Source organism: Alligator mississippiensis, chromosome 11 (genome assembly GCF_030867095.1).
Source record: "Alligator mississippiensis isolate rAllMis1 chromosome 11, rAllMis1, whole genome shotgun sequence".
Classification (NCBI taxonomy): domain Eukaryota; kingdom Metazoa; phylum Chordata; order Crocodylia; family Alligatoridae; genus Alligator; species Alligator mississippiensis.
The window spans coordinates 31,358,388-31,381,073 of record NC_081834.1 but is presented as its reverse complement, the minus strand read 5'-3'; the positions used below and the strand labels follow the sequence as shown (position 1 = coordinate 31,381,073).

Sequence of the window (22,686 nt, the reverse complement as noted above, 5' to 3'; positions counted from 1 at the left end):
CGATTCCTCCGGAGCCAAGGATGCAGGGAGGCCCCCAGGCTTCCCGCTGCGGACTCCCGCCCGCTCCTCTCGGCGCCCGCCACGGCCCCGCCGCCCCCGGCGCGGGGGAGAAGGTCGGAGCGACTCGGGCGGGCGAGCGAGCAGAGCCGGGGCGGGGCGGGGCGGGGCGGGGCGGCGCGGAGCGGAACGGGCTCTACTCACCGGCGGGACGCGCGGCGGGGCCCGGCTACTGCGCGGCTCCGACCTGCCGGCTGCGGGCTGGGCGGGGCGGGGCGGGGCGGGGCGGGCAGAGCCGTGCCCCCCCCACCGCGAGCGGCCGCTTGCCGCAGCCCCCGGCCCCGCCCCGGCGCGGGGGATGGAGGGGCCGCGGGTGACCCCCCTCCCCCCGGCTGGGCGCGGGGAAGCGGCGGCGGCGGCGGCGCTACTTTCCTGCCCGGGCGGACGAGCGCCCCCGGCGAGCCGACGCTTCAGGGTGATGAACAAGCGCTTTGATCACAGGACAGACGATGGGCTCCAGAGCCGTGAGATTTTACAGGCGATCAAGGTGGTTTCCCTTCCCCCCCGGTTTGGTCCGTGTGGTGGAGGCCGCAGGGTTCAGGGTGCCAAGCTGTCCCCTGCACCCCTGTCAGAAACTTGAAAAGGAAGGAGCTGGAGGTGGTGGTGGCTCGGCTGCGAGAGGAAAGGCGGCAGGAGCCGAGGCTGGGATGGAAGCACCGGAGCCCCTGGCACTTGAGGCGGGGCTGGCCGCCAGCTGCACCCTCCTGCTCTCCCCAGATGAACTTCTCTGGCAACAGAAAAGTTTTGTGCCTCAGGTGGGCCAAACGAGTGTTCAGAGATGTCCAAGAATTAAGGTCTACGGTTAAATCTTCACCTAGTCTTACTTAGCTCACACGTACTTACCCGCGTGTCCGTCCCTTCACTGCCTCTGCTCCCGCGAGCCAGGGCAGGGCGCGGTCTGTGGAAGAAGCGCCCTCCGGAGGCGGTGCAGTCACCTACCCTGGAGGTTTTCAATAGGAGACTGGACAGTCACCTCGCTGGGGTCACCTGACTCCGGCTGTCTTCCTGCCTTGGGGGGGGGGGGCTGGACCTGATGATCTGCGAGCTCCCTTCCAGCCCCTGACAGTCTATGACTCTATGAACTGAGGCACAGAGTGGGTAGGTGGCCCAAAATTACAGAGAAAGTCAACTGAAAATCAGGGAATCTTTTTAAGAGGCCTAGTCTCTTGACCAAGCACTTTTAAAAACTCCTGTCCTTGTAACCCAGAGGTGGATTCTTGGCACTTACAACAAGGTCCAGGCGAGTGAATGCAAATCCAGAGGTCCACTCAAGCAGCTCAGATTGCTGGACTGAGACCCTAATCCAGGTGCAGGCAGTTATTTTGGGCAGACAGCCACTTACTGAGTTTTGTCATGCAGCCCTCGATGGCTTGCCAGGCAGCCAGGGGCAGATTAATATTAATTTTCTAATTTTTTTAGGTGACCCGTGGGCCAGATAGAATTTTGCCCATCCCTGCCCTAATCCATGCAGCATCAGAACTACAGCCACTTCTAGGTTGGAGGGCAGCAGCTATGTAGTCCACAGGTAACTTCTTGGACACCTTAACAGCTGTTCCTTATTTGAAACTTACTGTTCCTTTTCAGATAGAGAGAGGACACATTTTCTGCTCCATATTTCAAACATAATCAGGCTGGCAATCAATGTAATTCAATTTATTAATTTGTGCCAAAAATACAATAGGGCTGCCTCAAAAAATAAGCTTCACCCTCTACTATTTATTTAGGTATGCAGCTTAGATGTGAACTCCAGCTGCACTGCAAAAAGGATCGTGGAACATCTGACTAAGGACATGGGCAAATGTTCACCCTTATGAGAGCACAACGGTTCAGTAAGAGCTGAAAAGGACCTCAGCCAATGCCATGAGATTAAAAAAGCCTTTTTTTGGGTAGCTAGCCTTCAGGACAAATAATCACATCAGGATGTTCATATTGGCACCAGTACTATACTTTCATGGCTGTGATACAAAAGCACAACCTGCTTTTACAAAACATGAAAGAGATTGAGATGTTTGGGAAATATTTCACTTTGTAGAGAACAGACCTATTTTAACTGGTTCAGGGTACATTCTTCCTGAAGAGGGAGAGAAAGACTAGGGCCCTGACAACACATTGTTCACGAGGGGGCCATTTCATTTTTACTAGAATTTATTGAAACGTTATTAATCCACACATTTTAAAACCTGATTTTGTACAAGCTTGGAGATTCTTAACTGTTTTAAGAAACTACATATTGATGTTGAATTCAATACAAATGCCCCTTTGGATCTTCCTGGTTTGACATGGGCTCCTAGTTCAAAATGCCATGAGAGAAACTATTGCAGGGAGATGTTTTTGCCATTGTTTTTAGAGCTCTCCCTGGTGGATATATGGGGTTTAAGAATATTTTTTGCATACTTTCTATTGCATTAAATAGACCCTTTTAACTCTGGACAACCAGGTTTTTCCTTTTCTTTTTGGCAGACAATTACAGTGCTAAGTACTAATACTGTTTGTCTGCTGAAATCCTTCCCTTGTAGGTTAGCATCCAACCCTTTAAGACATTAACAGTACACATTAATAACTTCTAATTAACAAGTTATGGGGAACTGCATATAAATGCCCTTTCCAAGTGTGCAGGTACCTTTTCTCCGTTAAAGCCCGCTCCGCCTTCCCCCCGAAAAAACACCCTACTGCAGCTAAAACTTGCATAATGGCTTCTCTCTCTTTAGGTACTTAATTCCCCTCCAAGGATTTCCAGCTATAATGAATTCAGAATTATTTTGCTCTGCCACATGTTATGGATTTGTGCCAGTGCTGCTGTTTGCTGCAGTGCAAAGTACTTGGAGAGAAAAAAAGAATTGGACTAGAAACTGAAGCCAAGTCAGCAGAACTCAATTTTGACCCCTTTCTAGTTGTCTAGGGAGTGGTGCACTTGGACTCTGAACAAGTTTCACCACGTTCTCCCAGTCCAAAGGAAAGTATCTGTATTACATGATGCTGAACAGGGAAAAATGAAGTGGAGGAAATGGGTGGAAGTCTAAAGGCTCCAAGAGGTCAATGGAAGAACCCAGTTCTCTTTAAAAGCAAGATTCCTCACTCTCAATACAGATAATACACTCATCATGGCAAAAACCCTCAAGGAAAATTCACCCTTTTTTTATTTGGTTCTGTCCAGGGGGAAGGCGAGAAAAAAAACATTCCTTATTTCAACACACAAACTTGCAAGTGCTTTTCAAATATGGTTGAGTGCTCTACCAACTGAATAACAAAGGCAGGATAAGGTAGCATCTTATCAACTAGTTCAGAGACATGAGCTTTCATAGACTATGGCCTAGTATTCCTGTTCTCTGCAAGTCTGTTTATAGCATCTGACAAAGTAGGCTATAAAAGGACTTGCAGAGAGCAGAGGTACTAGTCTGTAGCCTACAAAAGCGCATGCCTCTCTGAACAAGTCAGATTTCAAAGGTGCCACCTTGTCCTGACTTCTACCTAATTAACCCCTCTCAGGTTCTATTACTTCACCTTCTGACACCTGGTCTAGATAGGGCCTCTGTCCTTTATTGCAAGCTTTTCCACTGTAACATCTATAATCATATCCAAAGCAAGAGAACAAACCTCCTCCTGCTTCCCCAAAAGTTAAAGTAAAGGGTGCAAGGAGGAAAGAGTCCTTTCTAGGGCTTTGGTATGTATAGCTCCACACCTTCGCTTCTTCCTTGGCTCTTCTTTCCATATCAAAAGTCCTTTCTCCGATTTCAGTCTACTTTGACCACTGCGAAAGGGTTATGGCTGGGTAGTTCATTGAATCAATCTCCATCAAGAACACCACTATGAAACTAGAGCTTTGTATTCCCGTTAATTCCAGATTTATGGTACCCTACTAAAATGGTCCTATGAACACTCTGCTGTCCTCTGGGCTTGTAAAATAAAACATGCATCCTACATAAACAATAAACATTGTCCAGCTATTATATGTAACAATTCATTAAAGAATCTCAAAGTAATTACACTGGCATTAGTAACTTTATGCTCATATACAAGTCCGCACAATGCAGAGTGATTACCACAAATGTCTTGTCTTTCAGGACAGTTGCAGGTCCTGTGAAAAAAGGTTTAGCTGTAGATGATTTTGCTTTGATTGCCTGAGAAGTCACATGAATCCAAGACAATTAGAACAGATAAGAGAACGGATGTTAAATGGATCTCAAAGCAAGTGGCCCGTTACTGATACTGAGAACCACTGTAAGTCAGTGAACTGTAGAGACTAGCGCTGTAGCCTGTCTGCTGGGCACACTCTAGTGAGACAGGTTCCGTATCACGTCATCCAGGAAGTAACAGAAGCGTATGAGCTACATTCCTGAAGGAGAACTCAGGCTTGATAAAAGACTTACCAAGAAAATACCACCTGAACTTATATGCAATGTCACTTGCACTGCTTAAGAACATTGCTTTGAATGTCACTTCCCCATTGTTATTTGAATTGTTATAAAAGCAGATTATACTGGAGATGTTTATATTACATGCATACAAATCTTTTTAAACAGACAATAATCAAAATCAAGCATTCAAAAAAGTTAGGAAATGCCAGAATAAAGGTTGCCAGTGCAATTTTCTTCATTCCTACTTAACTACATTAACACATGCTGTTTTTTTCCCCACAAAACATTGGTCTCATTCATTTCAGAGCAGAAGATGCTAATTTAGAACATAGCTACTCAAAGTTTTGTTTTACCTCACTGTTCACTACACTCAATTTACCATACACCATTCAAAACCTTCTCTGAAGGCAGAGGAAACCCTTGTGGGTTTCTTCCACAGAGCTCCTTTGCTAAAGCAGTAATTTTCAATAAGGGTGATGACACACCCTGGAGTGTCTCCAGATTATTTGAAGGGTGCCATGAGTTGAGAGGAGGTAAGCAGGTAAATACAGGTGCAGGCTTGCCCCTGCCTGGCCAATCCCCCACCTCACAGCTTGGCCTTTCTGCAAGGAGTTAAGTGTTGTAATATATAAATTAGGTTTTTGAAATTGGGTGCCACTGTCTACTCAGTCCAATGAGGGGTGCCTCGAGTCCAAAAAGCATGAGAACTACTGCTCTAGAGAATGAGTGCTTCACAAATATTAACCATTTGATTTTCACAGCACTCCTGTAAAAATGAGGGGGTATCATAGCCTGCATTTTAGAGGTACAGACATAAATCTCAAAAATATTCACTAAAGGTACAAATAAAAACTTATACACAAGTAGTAACAATCTGTCAAAGTGTGGGTTGCAGGATTTGCGCAGCAACACAAAGAACTGTGTCAGGTCTCCAGAGTTGTTTTCAAATGTCTTAACCAGGAGACCCTCCTTTCCTTCCCTGTGATTCACTGATACACTGAAGAGGCATCTTCCAACTTCTGCAAAAAATAATGACATAATTCTATAGACAACAGCCTCTTTCACTACTTAACCCTGGTTTATTCCTAGAACAGCGACTGAAGCAGGGGACGAAGGAAAAAGCAACTTTAATTCTGGCATCTCCCATAGTTTTTGGGGGGAAAAAAAAAAAAAAAAAGGAAAAAAGAAAAAAGGAAAAATTCCTTCATGTAGCATCAGACGGAGAACTACACAAATCAGCAGCCAGGTTGGAACCGTCCATCATAGAAAACTCTGGCACTTAAGATAATGGAATAACCAGCAGCAGTAATGGATTACCACCCTTATGGTATCCCACATTAGATGGGGGATAAGCCCATTAGATGGGGGATAAGTCACGTTGTTAGAAAGTTTGCAGATATTCTCTGATAGGGGAGAAACAATGAGACTCAGTGTTGGACTCCATTCAAAGCTGGGAGCATCTAATAAGAGCAAATCCTTCTTATAGTTTCTTTTAAGTCAGTGATTATCAACCAGGGTGCCATGGGATCCTTTAAAGGGTGTTGCACAATATTAGTGCTGTTTGATATGCAAATACTCATACATAATTCACAAGACAAATCCAGAGATTTCACATAGGAATCCATAGTGTCAAAAGTATTCCGAGACCTGTTGGGGTCTGAGTATTGTGCAACAGAAGAATTGCTCTAGTATTTTTCTGTAGTAAAAAATGATTGAAAACTAAGAGCTGGCAAGGGATGCCTTGAGTCTAACAAGGTTGAGAGCTACTGATCTAAGCTTCTATCCTTTTCCCTAAACCTGTCCCTACCCTAGTCCTCTCTCTTCCTCATCCTAAACTTCTCAACCCTGTCCTGTTCTCCACACCAATCTACTCCTAGTCTTCATTCCTCAGATTTCTTATCCCAATACCCATCTTCTTACCCTGGGGCCTACTCACCCCCTGCATCTTCTATCCAAGTCCCAGTGTGTTCCTGCCACTCCTATTCTCTATCTCCTTGCCAGTCAGTCCCAATTTATCCCTACAAGCTCCTCATACAATCAGTCTCTTTTCTTCCTCCCTAACCTCCTGTTACCCCAATGCTTCTCTTCCTTTTTTTTTTCTCCACACTGCCTGCATATCAGCGTGAGACCTGAAAGCACAAGAGAGAGACTTCTTCCTTTCAGTTCTGGTGTCCACTCACATCCAGCATAGTTCACCTAGAAGGAAACTGCAGTTGGAGGGAATATCCTGCTCAGCACCCATTAGCCCTAGGTTGGAGCATGCTTAGTGAGGACAAAATCTTCAGGTAACTAAGCTGCAAAGCTCTTGGAAGTCAACATGTGAAAATAGTGAACATGTGAAAATAGCCATTTTTCCCTTAAACATGGCCAAAATTTGGACAGATTTTCACAGGAACAGCAAAAAAGGTACATCACAGCAAAAGGCATTGACAAAACAGAGGGGCAGTTGAGTTATTCCAAAAAAAATAAAAATAGTGTTGGAAGTGACATAATTTTGATGGTTCTAGATACATGCGAGGGGCAAGGATTTTGCTAAATCCCATGCCAAAAGAGGCACCAGAATATTTTTACATAGACAAATAAATGTATATTTTTCCTAGCCTCATTTTCAGCAACTAAGCCATTTTAGCTGCAATTTTCCAAAAAATCTTTGAGGCAGACTTGAAGCTAAGATAACTGATAATTTCCTCCCAAATTGTTAGCATTTGATAAACTGATGAGCAGCTGAAATTGTGGGTCTTTTAACATAAAGCGGCAAGCAACCTTACCCTTTGGTGGTACCAGACAGGCCTGTAAATCTTTGGGGATACATTTTACAGAATCATGGCTCCTTTCTATGATGAAATACTATTTTAGAAGCTTGCCTTTTAATTTCCTTGAACCTTTAGCCTTCTTGCTTCCAGGGAAAAAAATATTTAAGGTTCATTACACCCTTCCTTTGCATTATCTGAGTAAAATACAGACTTCTGGTGCCGGAGACCTCGTTACAATTAATGTTACAGATATGTTTTGGGTTTTTCTTTGTTTTCATCGAGGACTAGTTTTATAACCTCCACAACCCTATGGGTGGGAAATTTTTAAAGCATATGACATCGCTGTAACTGTTCCCAGCAAGGTCAAGTAGCCAAAGTTTCAGAACTATTCAGTATTTCTCTAAGTCCCACACCAGGTGTGAACTACTGGTAAGCTGTGAAGGTGTAACAAGCACCCCAGAAGCCTTCACAAAAGCCTCTGGTTAACTCAGGCTGAGAACCACATCCTGTGTCTGCTTAGGACTGTTCTGAAGATACAAAGCAGCCTTGCTACCTTTTAACTGGGGCTTACCTAAAACGTTCATGCAAAAATATGTAAAATACTTTAAACTAGTTTGTACATAACTCATATGAAAAGATATAGGTAGCTGTCATATACATTCAAATACTGACGAAAATCATACAACCTGTGCCAAGACATGTTTATGACATGAGGATCTTGTTCGTCTAAATAAATAAGGGCTTCAAAACAGCAGTGTCAGTCCCCCAGAGTACCAATCCCATAAGTTTCCTCTGTAGAGATGACTTGCCCAGACAGAAATGAGGATCCCTCCAGCCGCTTTCCCAGTTAATCAAAGCCAGGGAGATGAGCCTACTTGACAGGCATCTCTCTCAAAAGTCACTCTAAACTGCTTGCTAGGCTCAATCCTAGCTGTTCTTAAATTCTTCTGTTTAAGATAATTTACTCTCCAACAGGATTAGTGATTTAAAAAAAACCCCCACATACTACATATTTGCTGTTTATTGTGTCCCTCCCCCTCCTACCCATGCTCTGCTTCTGGCACTACTTTGCTGTGACAGGTGCCAAGCTATTCTTCTATACCCATCCTACCTGATGCAACATTAACACTTCATCATTGGGAGACTGGCCCCTTAAACCAAAAGGTTCAATCAATACCTCTTTCAGTTACACCCATGTTATTGGTGTAATTTCACTAGCAGCAGGCGTCTTGCTCTTAGTCATTCCAAAGAGGAAGTGGGAGTGTCCTTCGTTCTCTGCTAAGGCTTTCAGGGTCAAGGCAACCTATGCTGCATGAGCCAAATAACACCCAAATGTTCGTCAGGACATCACCATTGCATATTTTGATGCACTTGAATGACAGATTTGGTTACTCCTGATTCTTTGGGACAACTATCTTTAGCATACAGGACAGGAGGTCCTCAGGTGTCACACAGTCATGTTCGGTCTTAGCTGCTTTTCTGTATCCTTTGGCCTGTATTGTATTGTTACACAATCGCAGAGTTTGAAATGAACTAGTTCTCATACTTCATTGCTTTGTCAGAACATGGCAGTTTAGAGGACAGTGGTGTGAGCTATTAGATATCACTGTGATAGAGAGACCATGCAAGATGAAACATCTGGCCCCAAAACACTGATGAAGGGAACAACATCAGTAATAATGATAACGTCTAGCACCTGGATCATTTAAGTCTCTTCCAAAAAGCAAGTTAAGCACTTAGGTCTGCCTTCTTTATGGAAAAAAAAAACCCCAAAATGCATGGATAGTTTTCCAAAATGGAAATTAGGGCCAGGCTTTCAAGGGCACTTGAAGATATTTTCAAAAGCCCTTAATGTGGTTAGGCAGGAAAGCACCCTGGAAAGCTATGGTTGTCAAGGGAGTTTGAAAGTCCTTAAGGGTCTAAAAATCTCTATGGAAAAAAATTTGACCTTTACATACTTCTGTAAATTTCACTGGAGACACAAATCAGTTAAGACCATGATGATCACAATTAACCTAGCTGGTATATGTAGCTTTCATGCAACATACCTGTTTGCAGTCTTGATATTCCAGGTTCAATACCAGGTTTACATCTTCGTTCCTTATAGGAACTTTTCCACATGCCTCCACCCCACCCCCGAGACATCAAACACTATAGCACTTTTCAGTGCCAAAATATAACTTACCTTGCATTAAATATGAAGAACACAAAACAGCTTCATTTTTCTAGGTAAGACAGGTCAATGCAGACAGAAGAATATTTTACATGTTTTTCAAGGGTGGTCTTTGTCTGAAAAAAGACTTTATTTGGAAGCTTGGACACTTAAGGGAGAGAACAAAAAAAATCCCTGTTACAAAGAAATTCTAAATATACTCATTAACAGATCGTTCAATCAGAAAAGATAGCTTTTTTTTTTTTTTTTTAAACTAAATCTTGCGAGGGAAGTGAAATGTGAACAAACTCACTTTCACACACCACACATTTTGATAGCTAATATATTTAAGCTTATAAAATTAATGTAAAACTTTAGATTGGGTTAAGATGCTTAGCAGCCTTAAGATATTAGGGAAGCATAACTAAACTTCCATTTCAAAATATAATTGAGAGGAAGCTAAAGTCTTAAAGTTTGAACAGAGACAGAAGATGCTTATGCTGTCTTAAAACTGAATCTACGGGAATTTTTACACGTGCAAGCGTTGCTTTGAAAAGCACCTGGCACTGTGACGCTTGCAATTGTATAAGCGACAAAATGTGTGTCAGCATGAAGAAAATGGTTGTGGTGCATTTTGCTGCTTACACAACTGCAAGCAGTGCAGTGTGGTGTGCATCATCTCTTACACAGAGCAGACTTGATTGAGTCTGCTCCGAAGCAGCAGATCTCTGGCGCATCCAAGAACTAAAAGGTATGTATATAAATGCTTTATAGCAGTGCTTCTCAAAGTGGTGGTCCGCGGACTGGTGCTGGTCCACAAGCCACTGGTTGCCGGTCCGCACTGAGTTGCCAGGAAAGAAAGAAATACATTCTCTGGTCTGCAGCAAGTTGCCAGGAAAGAAAGAAATATATTTTCAGAAGCATAACATTGGTATGTAATAGTGCCACAGTTTGTATGTTCCAACATTCCAGGTGACGTCACATCATGCGAGGTGAGGAAAGAGAAAGAAACAGCTGATCGCGCATTTGTGTAGCGCTGTTACACACAGCTGCTGCCACCGGCTCAACCGGGCACCGGTCCCTGGCCCACTGGAAAAAAAATTGCCATTTTGCCACATCAGATAGTTTGAGAAGCACTGCCTTATAGCTCTAAATATATGGTCAGATATGAGCATGAAAATTCATTAGCATTGAATGAGTGATGCTATTAAGACTACATATGAAAATGAATTTTGCTTAAACTCATTCCACTGCATATGTGATATGCATATGTGATGTCTTCAGTGCTGTGCTAGCATGTCATCATCATTGCTGACCAAAATCAAAGTTTCTAGTTGCTAAGGTGAGAAATACACAGCAAAACTGTGGTGCTGTTACTCAAAGTTAATAAATTGATCAGCAAAGACTCATATAGGAAGGTCCATCATCAACTTATGCTTACGGATGATATTTTTAAAAGGGTACATTAGGGGCATTATTGGCAGACATGGTCAGATGCATAGAATCAGAAATGAATAACATATCAACTGATTAGTTGTGGCACAATTTATAAAAAAGTGGCCTACAGTTAACAGCGCTGGATATTGACTAAGCATAAGTTGTGAGTGAGAAAAAGAATGATGCTATCAAAGGGTGCTTCCACAAAGGGTCCTCTAACTTTTTTCTTCTTTCCACTGAAAGAAGAGATCAGGAGTAGGCTTGCTTGACATTTTTTCCTTAAATTTATCTCCTATTAGCTCAAATAACACCTTTTGCAAGTTTTAGTTTTAAGAATCCTATTTACCAGATGACTATGTTTTCATAGAAGCATATCTTTGAAACCTGGGTTGCAAGCAAGGGTTCATAACCTTCAAAAGGAGACTGGACGCACACATTGCTGGGGTTATTTGACCCCAGCAGTCTTCCTTGCAAAGAGCAGGGGGGCTGGACCCGATGATCTCACCAGGTCCCTTCCAGCCCTAAATTTCTGTGACACTGTAATTCAGAAAGGCATTTTAAAAAGTTGTTTATATATAGTATGTACTTAAGTGCTTTACTGAATAAGGGCCTAGGATAGCAAATATAAAAGTTAGTTAAGTGTATGGGTACCATTCACCTACCTTCATAGCACATGAACTGTCACTTACTTTGTTTCTTTCACACAGGAATAGTGTCACTAGCAAGAATTCCTTTAAACATGACTTTCACCACCTCTTTCCCTTTACTTCAGAGTAGACAGTACTTGGACTAGCTCCACTTAATTGTTTTCTATTAATATCTAAATTTGATCTTTAAAAGGAGCTAGCGGGTCAACATATTCTACTTCCAGACTTCTGTTTGGATAGCTCCTGCAGTTATTTCAGTTAAACAAGAATCCATGCCAAGGTATAATGCAAAGTAATAAATGGTTTATTTTTTGCTTCAATCTTACAAGAATCTTTAGCAAAACAATATCAGTTAACTTTTGTGATTAAAATAGGCTTTGTGTACCATGCACCACTAATGTAATTTACAAAATGGCACTTAAGGGACAATTTATTAAAATTTTCAGTACTTGGCTCCACAGTAGAAAAGTGACTAGTTTTAATTTCTCAGTAACAGATTTATTGAACAAATAAGCATGATTGTGATAGGATTTAATATGTCAAATTCATGAACAGCTGTTGTCTTTTGCTAGCTGTTTTAAACCACAAAATCCTACTCTTGTTGCTAAAATATATTCCCATGGGTACATACAGGGATCAGGGAATAATACAATATACATCATGAACAAGAGCAGTGGAAATGCAAATACTACTTGACTACTATAACTGTTCAAGAACTTTCCAATAACACTTGATGATAATACTACCAATACTGTATATAAAGGCACAATAGGAACACCGTGCAGTACTAACAGGTAGATGTGTAGTGCACCATATTTAAGTCTAATATACCAGAAAATAACAGGACCATGCATACAGGTATAAGGATGGAAGAACAGTTTTCAGGATCTTATCTTAGTGGTTTGGTTTACATAAGGCATATATGAGGTGCTGTGCATAAGAAAGGTCTTGCGTGTGTATGTAACAATCATGAAATTCTTTAACAAAGTCCAGAGTGTTCATTGTAGTGAAGATGCATGAAAGTGTTAAACAGGATGTTAAACATACAAAACATAGATTTGGTGCTTACTATTTTCATTAATGGGTCAATTTCCAATAAGTGGAAGGTGTGCAGTTTTAAATCTTTGTGCACTGCTTTGACAGTTTATCCCTAAATGTTATCATTCTGTGTCTATAAAATCCAGTTTTGAAAGTCACCAAGTCATTCTGTATTTCTGTTTAGATTTGCCTGATCAAATACTGAGTCTGTGTAACTTGCATGTTTATTTAAATAAAGTGAGTTAGTGCTCTTCAAAGATGCCAGAGTAAAAAAGCACCAGAAACCCACTATTTGCCCACAGAATAGTTACAAGCAGACACAAACAAAGCAATATTTCTCTTAAAGTTGGTTCCTGCTACTCCTTACTTTCATTCTGTAGGGAGAGCCAGTGACAAAAGCCGTCATTTTTGCTCATTTAGGTTTTTGTCTGTCTTTCTGTCCAAGGCACCAGTAATGATGAGAAGTGAGATGTAGACACTAGACTTCCAGGAAGTCACCAACACCTTTTAACTACTGTAACTATCTTATATTAATTTACTCCAAGTTATGATTATGTTAGGGACCTTATTTGTTGTTACTCACATGTAAAAACTGTGGAATAAACAAAGTGTTTTATGACGTGCAGGAATAAAAAATTAAGTTTAATCAGCAACATTATTTCCCAAGAAGGACCTAGGATATTGTAAGCAATACCCTCTTCAGTATATCTGTTAGCTCTGGAGAACTTCCTGAGCAGCTTTCCAAAGCATACAGTTTTCTTTTCATAACCTGAAGGCTTTAATGTGATCAGTTTGAAAAAAATAAAATAAAAATCACAGAACTGGTCTGTAATCAAGGCTCAAAACAGCAGTCTCCAGGAGTGGTAGACTAGTAAAAACTGGCTATCTACATACTTCTGAACTATCCAATTCAACTGCAGCAATTCTAAAGAACAGCTTAAAACCAGTTTAGGAATGGATGGGTTTAACACTTGAAAAGAAAATAATAGCCTTACATTACAGATCTGTTTAGAGACCAGCTCCCCTGAACAGCCAGCATATAATTAGAAATTAAAAAAAAAAAGGTATATTTATATAGTGATTCTAATTGTGAGTATAAAAGGAACATGTATATGCAATAGTATGAAAAGGCTACCTACTAAATTCAAGTACAAGAGAAGGAATAACTGGGGAATTTTACTATACACGCAAGAAAGTTTTGAACACAAGTGAACACAATATTTCTGAAGAGCATCATTCCTGATTTCTCCAGTCAGCATAAAGAACTTGCTCCTTATTTGAAATGACATATTATATAAGTTGTATCTTCTCTTTAGGTATCTGGAAGAGGTCAGCTAATTATGAAACTGATCTGTTAAACTAACTGTATTTTTAAAAAATTTTTAAAGCAGCAGCAGATATCCCCCCACTATATTTTAAGTTTATTGCTACAAGTAGCTCTGGAATAAAAGAAACTCTATCCACTTCTCAGTGAAATAAAATAGTGGAGATGGAAGAATTCTGCAAGCTTACACTACTGACTACTTTTAATCATCAATCCTCCCTGTATATTGCCATAGAAATGAAAAACCTTTTTGCAAAAGAGCTTTTGATCCTATATTCAATCTTGTTAAGAAAGCATGAAAGAAATCCATTATGTCCTGTTACTGTTCATTTAATTGTGCATCAAGAAGCGAAATAACAATAGTGGGCTCAGCAAGCTTTCCATGGTCCTAATGCCAGAGACAACATTAGGTGGATGACTGGCTGTTTCACCGAGCTGGCTCACGGGCTACATGCGCAGCTTTCACACCAGCACTTATTCTGGGGGTATGTTTTAGATTTTTGCACAAATTAAGGAATCTTTAATCAATTCCTACCTGCATTTAGTCTTCAAGAGCCTTAAATTATACCATTACACAAAAAAGCTAAAGCTTCATGGAAACGAAATCACTTGACTGGGGTTTTTGAAAATTCAGATTTCATTTATTTCAGACCCTGGACAGGGAGAAGAGGAGGACTTCAAGCAAACAAAACAAAAACCCCTGATATGAACTATTATCTGCAATATATTTGTTGGATTCTGATGAACTTAATCCTTCTTAACTGCTGCTGCTTCTTGAGAGGATGTGGACGGAGGAGTAGGGAGGCCAGGGGAGAAATATTAAATAACAGAACTTGTGGACATTTCCCTTTGTATTAAGGAGAACGTGATCATATAAAAACACAGCTGTCCAAAATAAATACAAGTGTTATGGTTTGCATCGTAATCACAGTATACACCAAAACTTTAAATAAAAGGGTACTTGTTTTCTATTTTAAGTATATATACAGAAAATCTGTCTAGCTAGCCACATCAATGCTGCAGTGCAAAAGCAAAACTGCTTTTACTGTGCTTCATTCCATACCTTCTCAGCTGATATAAAGAATGGTCAATTCATTCCCAACAGGACAGACTTTTTTTTTTTAAACGTATCTTCCTGAAACTGAAAAATGGTATCATTCCAAGTAATACAGAGTGCTATAAAAATGTATAACCATGTTCAGTAATTAAGGAGTAAAGACTTCTCTACTACTGCTTCACATGCAGGCACTGATGGGATTCATCAGCACAACAACTGGCAGCTCAGCTGTTTAACTGACAAACAGATATTAATTCTAAGTGCTCTACACACACTTGCATGAACACTACTGTAAACAGAACGGTTTGGCCTCCGATACAAAAACATTTTTTTGTAGGAAAGTGCTGAAGTTTGGAAATCTGTCCTGCATATTTCCAAGTGCCACTATTTTACATTCCATTTTAAAGAATTAATAAAAAAAAAGAACCGTATTTGAAATTAATCTCAATAAGCTTTGGTCATGATTTCCCACCCCACCCCTTCCAAGAAAGTATAAGTCACGAGTTCTTCAGTTGTCTTCTTCATCATCACTGATAAGGTCCCTTTTTTCTACATTGGTCTCTCGTTCACGAAGGAAGTCCTCACGAATGGCTTCAAGTTCGGTTAGTTCAAGACGCACTTTCTCCAAGTGGTAGGTTCTCCGGTTCCTGATCTGCCGCAGTGGGAAAGGGTTGAGATCCCCAAAAGCAATACTGATCAGTTTCCTGAAAGATCATACAGTTACAAGACAATCATTGACATCCATGTTCTTTAAATAGCATTCAGTAAAGTACTTTGTACAGAAGGTGAAATGCAACTCTGGTGTTGCCCCCACATTCTTGGTGGGTCTTGGATGAAGTGCTGAAATTGCAACAGAGTACTAAAGAGCTGCCAGTTTCAATATGAGCAGGTGAGATGAAGAATGGCCAGCATTTAAGGGGTCAATCTGCAAAGCCCATTGCAAATTTTATACTGTACTGTGGTGTTAAGCACCTCAGTCCAGTGACAGGGAGATGTAATCAAGCTTTGGATAACCAGAGTACATCATTTACTACACCTGAATATTCTTTCTAGATCAGTGGTTGCAAAAAAATGCAATGGGAGACCCCGGGACCATAAATAACGAACTACATTGCAAGAGACCAAGACGGTATCGAAACAGCTCCTTTGCCTAAGTTATTTAACTTCTATTTTGCTGATCTGCAGCAGTGATGATAGATCTTTATTACATCCCATTTCCCCTCTTGTAGTGTTTTCCAGCTCTTCATTGAATGAACCCAGCCTTTACTGAAAGATACTATATTATAATTAGGTCCTGGTTTAAATCATGGCCTTAGCTTGTGGTGTGGAGGCTCCTTGAATCTTGGAGTCTCCCTCCCTCCCCCACCATATGCCTCCCTTGCCATTAATTGGTGGACAGGCTGTCAGCCCTGTCACTCACTGCTTATTCCTGTTGCCAGGAGGTTTTTGCCTCTTGCTGCCATCCAGGACAGAGAGACAGACAGAGAGAAAGAAAGAAATCACAGCATATTTAAAACCATGGTATTTGCATCCTGGCTATCAGAAGCAAGCAGTGGGGCACCTCTACCAGACAGCAGAGGGAGGAGGGGAGCATTGGGAGGGGGTGGCGGAGAGAAACGGGACTCCAAGATTAAAGGAGCTGCTGTGCTGCAAGCTGGGCCTGCGATTTAAATCAGGCCCCAGTTATAAATATATACTATTATAATTATACTAATCGTTATATTATAATTAATTATATTATATTTTAGATGGTTCTCTCTTAAGAGGGCATGCATTTTGCCTATTGAAAAGCTGAGCTTTTCCTACACCGGTATTCTTACACGACTTGGGGGTACACAAAAAATATTCCCTAGTTTCTGTCTAAAAACACTCTGCAGTAGCTTCGCGTGTCACCTGGGGCACACTTTTAGCAGTTTGAGACAACAATTAGGTACACAACTTGTTATCCTGTCTGTTATTCCAAAGGCACACACAGGCACATGTTAATAAAAATTCATCTAGTTAATAGCTTAAAACTCAGAAATATATTCTAGTGGAAAGAAATAAATATCAATTCTTCCAGCCTGCTCAAAGTTCAGGAATCCTATAAGGTTCTTGTTCTTTGTACTACGATTAGGAAGACATGCCTTCTTTTGTGCAAGACAAAATACATATACGCCCCCCCCCCCCGTAACAGTGATTACTCTGCACGTGCTTTCATTGTTAATTTTATAAAATCATGAAATATGGTTACAAGTAATTTTATGAATAAAAAGGTGGAATAAAGAGGCTAAAATAATTAAATCATGTCTGTTTTTAGTCAAGTGTCTTGTAAACTGCCACACACTGCCACTGTACTCTGACCAAAGTTCTGTACACTAAATTACACAAGGTGGCACTCTTCTACAAGTTTTAAAGGTTAGTTGCAGAGTGGGCTTTAAAAAAGAAACAGAATTCAGTGCATAGTAATCAGCTTTTGTACACTGAGATTTGTCCTCGCTGGAACTTTTCGGGAATGTCAGAATACCAGACCCAAATTTAAAAGCATGAAAAAAAAAATTAGAATGCCACAGTCTTAGATTAATCTGTTTCAGCAAACATGCCCTAGCAATATATTTAAAAAGTTCATAGGAGCTTAAGTAATCCTACTTTAAAATTAAAAAAAAAATCAAAAAAAAAATCACCAAATAATTCAATGTGTAGTCAACATTTTTTATGAAGCCCTCTCTACAACTCTGTGTAAACTTCAGAAGATGACCTCCCCTCCACCCCCCCAAACCAAGCATCAAAATCTTCCACTAAAAACTCCATTCATATTAGGCACGGAGAAAAAATTAAGTGCTATATCAGTATCTGGAACCTGCATTGACTTGTAATACATTTTGGAAATACTTACCTAGCATCAAGAATAGTCCTAGTGAAGTACCGAAGATACTTGAATATGGACATTGAATCTTGCAGTTTTAAAATGTCTTCCTCTTTATACTTAAAAAGTGCCAGGGCAAAACGGAAAATTACCTGATAGTAAAAAAAAATATATAATGTTACATTGAATGCAACATTCACGGTCACATGCACATATAAAACTAATTAGCATTCTTTTTCACATTAATGTGCGCTGTTTGACCCACACAGCTGCAACACTGCTTTTCATTGCTTGGCACAGCAGTATCTTGCTTCATGGATTATCTGAACTCTTGCAAGATGTGGCAGAAAGAAGAGACATGTAAATTCTTCAACTTTTGCTAATATTTGCTCAAATCAGTTTTTGGCAGGAAACAGAAAAGGCATAAGGATCCTTCCTTCATGCTGGAATGGATCCAGAAAGCTTATCCATTTCTACTCTACATATATGCATTGAGACATCATGAGATTCAGCTAATTGTTTTAAAAAGAGATATAAACTGTAAAAGGAACACTGAATTGAGAGAAGGCCGAGGGAGAAGCTGATTAGGTAATCTTGATGAGTATCTATAGATGCAGTTTAAACACTTGTGCAAAAACAAATATTTGCTGTAGAGAGGCAGTTCAATATCACTTACAGCAAAGATTTGCACTTTCTAGTATCTCTGCTTCCTGCCATCTTTATTTCAGAGTTCCAACACTAAAATAAAAGCCACTACACAACAACAAGGAAAATATGAGCCCTGATCCTGACAAGTGCAAGGGTCTGCACCTGGGGAGGAAGAACCAGCAGCATACCTACAGGCTGGGGAACTCCCTTCTTGTCAGTGCAGAGGCAGAAAAGGATCTTGGAGTCATTATTGATGCCAAAATGAACATGGGCTGACAGTGTGGGGATGCGGTCAGGAAGGCCAACTGCACCTTGTCATGCATCCAGATACATCTCAAGCAGGTCCAAGGAGGTGATCCTCCCCGTCTATGCGACACTGGTCAGGCTGCAGTTGGAGTACTGCATCCAGTTCTGGGTGCCACACTTCAGGAGGGATGTGGACAGCATGGAGAGGGTTCAGAGGAGGGCCACCCGCATGATAAGGGGGCAGCAGGGCAGGCCCTACGAGGAGAGGCTAAGGGACCTGAACCTGTTCAGCCTCCACAAGAGAAGGCTGAGGGGGGATCTAGTGACCTGTTACAAACTAGTCAGAGGGGACCAGCTGACATTGGGGGAGTCCCTGTTCCCCCGAGCACTACCAGGAGTGACTACTAATAACGGTCACAAACTGGCTGAGGGTAGATTCAGACTAGACATCAGGAGGTGCTACTTCACTGTCAGGGCAGCTAGGATCTGGAACCAACTTCCAAGAGAAATGGTGCTGGCTCCTACCCTGGGGGTCTTTAAGAGGAGGTTTGACGAACACCTTGCTGGGGTCGTTTAACCCAAGTACTTTTTCCTGCCACGGCAGGGGTCGGACTTGATGATCTGTTCAGGTCCCTTCCGACCCTACCAACTATGAAACTATAATGAAACTATGATAAACGTTTTTGGCCTTTACTAAGCAGAAAACACTCATCATATTGGTTCATTTCTCCCTCTCCTGCTTTTACACAAGAGAAATAAATGCCTGAGTTTTCTTCTTCATAATTAAAATTATGTAGCAAATTTCAATGACAAAATTTAGATGCAAAATAGAAAGAGTTTGACTGAAAGCAGTTGCTGGATATTTTAATAAGTTAACCCCTGCCCATCCAGGGTTCAGATCAGCTCTTTAACAAACTTGCAAGGTGTAACACCCCCACGAGTAATATCAACACCACAGTACCCAATAACAAGATCTGACAACTGAAAAAAATATTTAGCTTGTGCAATTCACCTTTGGTCCCTCATACAGGAAGGAGTCCCATATTTTAAAGAGGATGTCGCTAACCACACTGTCTACAAATATCACCAGAAACCAGTTAAAAGTTATGAGTGTGTAGTCAACTTTGTACTGTTCAAAGTGAGCATGCAACCGTGGCAGTTTCTCACTCATTAAATCCTTGAACACTCGCTGGTCCACCTAAAGAAAGAGGACAGACATGCTGTTATTACTGCTAAAGACTTACAGAGCTCTGTACATGATTCAAAGCAGATCACTTATTGCAGATTATGAAAGCATAGAGGCCCATCAGGCCTACCATACTAGGCACTTAAGAGTTACCCATCAACCAAATACCATAACCTACGCTTTGTGCAGGAGGAAATCATCTCCCATTTTATTTTCAAAGCCACAGTTAGTACACAATTCTATCTAAGTTCCATTTTTCAACGTATAACACATACCTGGGATCCTAGCAGAGTTTTGGTATAATAGTCACGAGGCATGAAAACTTCCACTATTGTTACCAGACACCAAAAAGCGTCTTCCTGTTCCAAGTACAGAAGTGCGATTGCTACCAATCTAAAAGTAAATGCAAAAGTTTTGAAAAAAAGCATATTATAGTAAAAGCTTTGAAGGTGCCATTCACCCAGATAAGGTTACGTCCTCTGAATTTCTATTTGGTGAGCTTACATGACGTCTTATATTTAAAATAAAATGTTGCCATAGCTAGGCAAGGTCATGTAACATTCCAAGCAGCAATTTGGTGTCAGTCCCTGAAAATTGCTTTCTAGTGGCAGATATGCTCCAATTAAGTCAACAGAGCACCTGTGTGTACACAGGCCAACTCATACAAAGCAGCTTGTAGGATTCAGGTTTCAGAAGCTGAGGGAAAAATCCTCTGGGCTGCTGACTACCTTTTGTTGTGTAAAGCAAGTAAAAATTCTTTATTAACTGTAATACTTACATTTCATGTATTCCTTTTCATAGTCTTGGCTAACCAATGAATCAGGAAACAGCTACACTCTTAAGAAACCAATGGATTGCAAAAGAACTGCTACAAGATGCGACTACAAGATATATTAAATGTTCTTAAGAAGTGCCTCATAACAACTAGCATGACAGATCCATGGCTTACAGAAGAGTAACAGTTAGCTTAAAATTGTAAGAGTTCCTTCACTAAAGATAGTAACATGGCTTGCGTCTCAGCTCTTGTATACAGGCAGTCCTCGACTTACAACGTTTCACACTTACAACGTTTATAAATTGACACATTGTTTCAACTTTATGACATCAGTTTCGACTTTACAATGCTTGATCCAATGCAACGCCATGCCAGTGAACAAGTTTGCTGCATCGCTCATCTCCATGGAGAACATCTGCCCAAACTTCCTTGGACACTTTCTTTAAGAAAGCAGACAAGACTCCAGAAAAACCTGCAGCCGAGACTCCTGAGAAGACTCCAGCCAAGAGCCCTTCAAAAAGTCCAGCAAAGTCACCTCAAAGAAGTCCTTCCAAATCAATGTGATTGCTATTTACAATATAAATACATTAACGTAGCTATATTACGCATCTATAATTAATCAAGTACAAAACTCTGGGGTATTTTTAGTGAAAGTAGGTATCAGGCCTTGATTCAGGAACCAATCCCCCATTTATAACATTGTTTCTTATAAGAAAATTGGTTCCGAGTTACAACGTTTTGACTTAAGACTCGGTTTTCAGGAACCAATTGTGTCATAAGTCTAAGGACTGCCTGTATACAAAATAGCATCAGTTAGCCACATATCTGGTTTTCCTGTTTTGCACATGCAAGGGGAGCTATAAAAAAAAAAATAAAAAAAATCAAAGAATTTCTTTATATGCAAATAATAGCCGCTGACTCTTGTTTTCCCAAGTAAAATTTTCTTAATTATTTTAAACTCCCTATAATGGATTACCTTACTCCATTTAGGAGAGAAGAGCTGCTTTGATATAAACCTTTGAGAGCTTCTTGGACTTTACTGTGGTTCCTTTTATTTTGTAAAAAATAAATATTACACTTGGCTTAAGTTTTATGAATCTGTTGAATTCTGACATCCTTAGGTGTTTAAAAATCAAATTTGTTAGGTTGCATGCTCTCTTAAAATTCCAGTTCAGCCATACTGTTTCTTGCACCTATTTCTGACCACTTTCTAGCCTGGGAGTGGGTAATTATTTCATACGTGTCACCTATGACTGGGGGGCCACTTAACAAGTTTTGGTGAGCTACTGAGAGCTGCACACACAAAATCTTTTAGAAGATATAATTTTAACAAGTTATAGATAAAAAGTGCCATACACTAAAAATCAAATATCTAGTATAACACATTTTAACTGTATTTCAAAAAATAAATTTTTGTCCTGATTTTTTTTTCTCAGTAGCGTATAGAAGCAATTGCATAAAAACTAAAAATAAACTTTTACTCTTGTTATATTGTGTGTGGGGGATGTGCGCTTATGTGTGCGGCAAGGGGAGGCTGCCTGTGCACTAGGTCCCAGAAGCTGGCCGGGGTGGGGAGAGGGATGGAGATGGGGCAGGGGACACATGCAGAGCTCCCCCAGGCATTGAGCAGGTGCAGTCTGCCATCCACACCCCCACATCTGGCCCATGGCTGCCCCTGCGGTGCTCTGCATGGGGCTGAACCCCATCCATTCCTGCCTGGGGCAGCTCATGCCGTGGTCTAGCCTGCACCTACCCCACGTCTGTGGAAGGCATGGCTCCAGCCAGCACCCACAGCTTCCCAGCAGGGCTGTTACTACTACCACAGTGGCCATCCAAGTACTGCTTGGCTTGCCACCCCCCTGGCCCGACTTCCAGCAGCAACTCCTCCTCCTGCCCTTACTGTGCTGCTCCAGGCAGCAGGTAGCATGCGGAAGCAGCGGGAGCCATTGGAGATGCATGCCAGGCACCACGTGCCCACAGGTTACTGCTTATCATGCTAGGCAGGCAAGTGGGTGGAAGGCAACTAGGAGCTGAAGCCCCACACAATGGGGCAGGGCCTAGCTGGCTGCAGCCTCCCCCTGCCTGGTTGGGCATGTGGTGCCTGGCACATGTCCCCCCAGCCCCCACTGTTTCCCTGTGCTACCTGCTTCCCATATCAGCACAGCA

At 41.3% G+C, this 22,686-nt stretch overlaps 1 protein-coding gene and 1 long non-coding RNA gene across 5 annotated transcripts in view; one reads left to right on the top strand and one right to left on the bottom strand.

Moving 5' to 3' along the window:
• The first annotated feature begins 301 nt into the window (after window positions 1-301).
• Window positions 302-21,607, top strand: LOC132243997 (uncharacterized). 3 transcript variants are annotated; one of them, XR_009455616.1, is made up of 3 exons: window positions 302-812; window positions 1,477-1,582; window positions 20,547-21,607. It is a non-coding gene; the product is annotated as an uncharacterized LOC132243997 (long non-coding RNA). The 3 variants fall into 3 exon arrangements; XR_009455617.1 differs by lacking the exon at window positions 20,547-21,607 and adding an exon at window positions 4,119-4,876; XR_009455615.1 differs by lacking the exon at window positions 20,547-21,607 and adding an exon at window positions 1,782-4,037.
• TBC1D2B (TBC1 domain family member 2B) overlaps window positions 11,685-22,686 on the bottom strand; it is a 63,615-nt gene continuing 52,613 nt past the window's right edge. For both annotated transcript variants that reach the window (XM_006269475.4, XM_059714770.1), the window contains 4 exons: window positions 20,021-20,138; window positions 19,572-19,757; window positions 17,696-17,817; window positions 11,685-15,524 (listed from right to left, as the gene is read on the bottom strand). In XM_006269475.4, coding sequence (XP_006269537.2) covers window positions 15,329-15,524; window positions 17,696-17,817; window positions 19,572-19,757; window positions 20,021-20,138 — 622 coding nt within the window. In that variant the 3' untranslated portion in view covers window positions 11,685-15,328. The remainder of the gene's footprint in view (window positions 15,525-17,695; window positions 17,818-19,571; window positions 19,758-20,020; window positions 20,139-22,686) is intronic.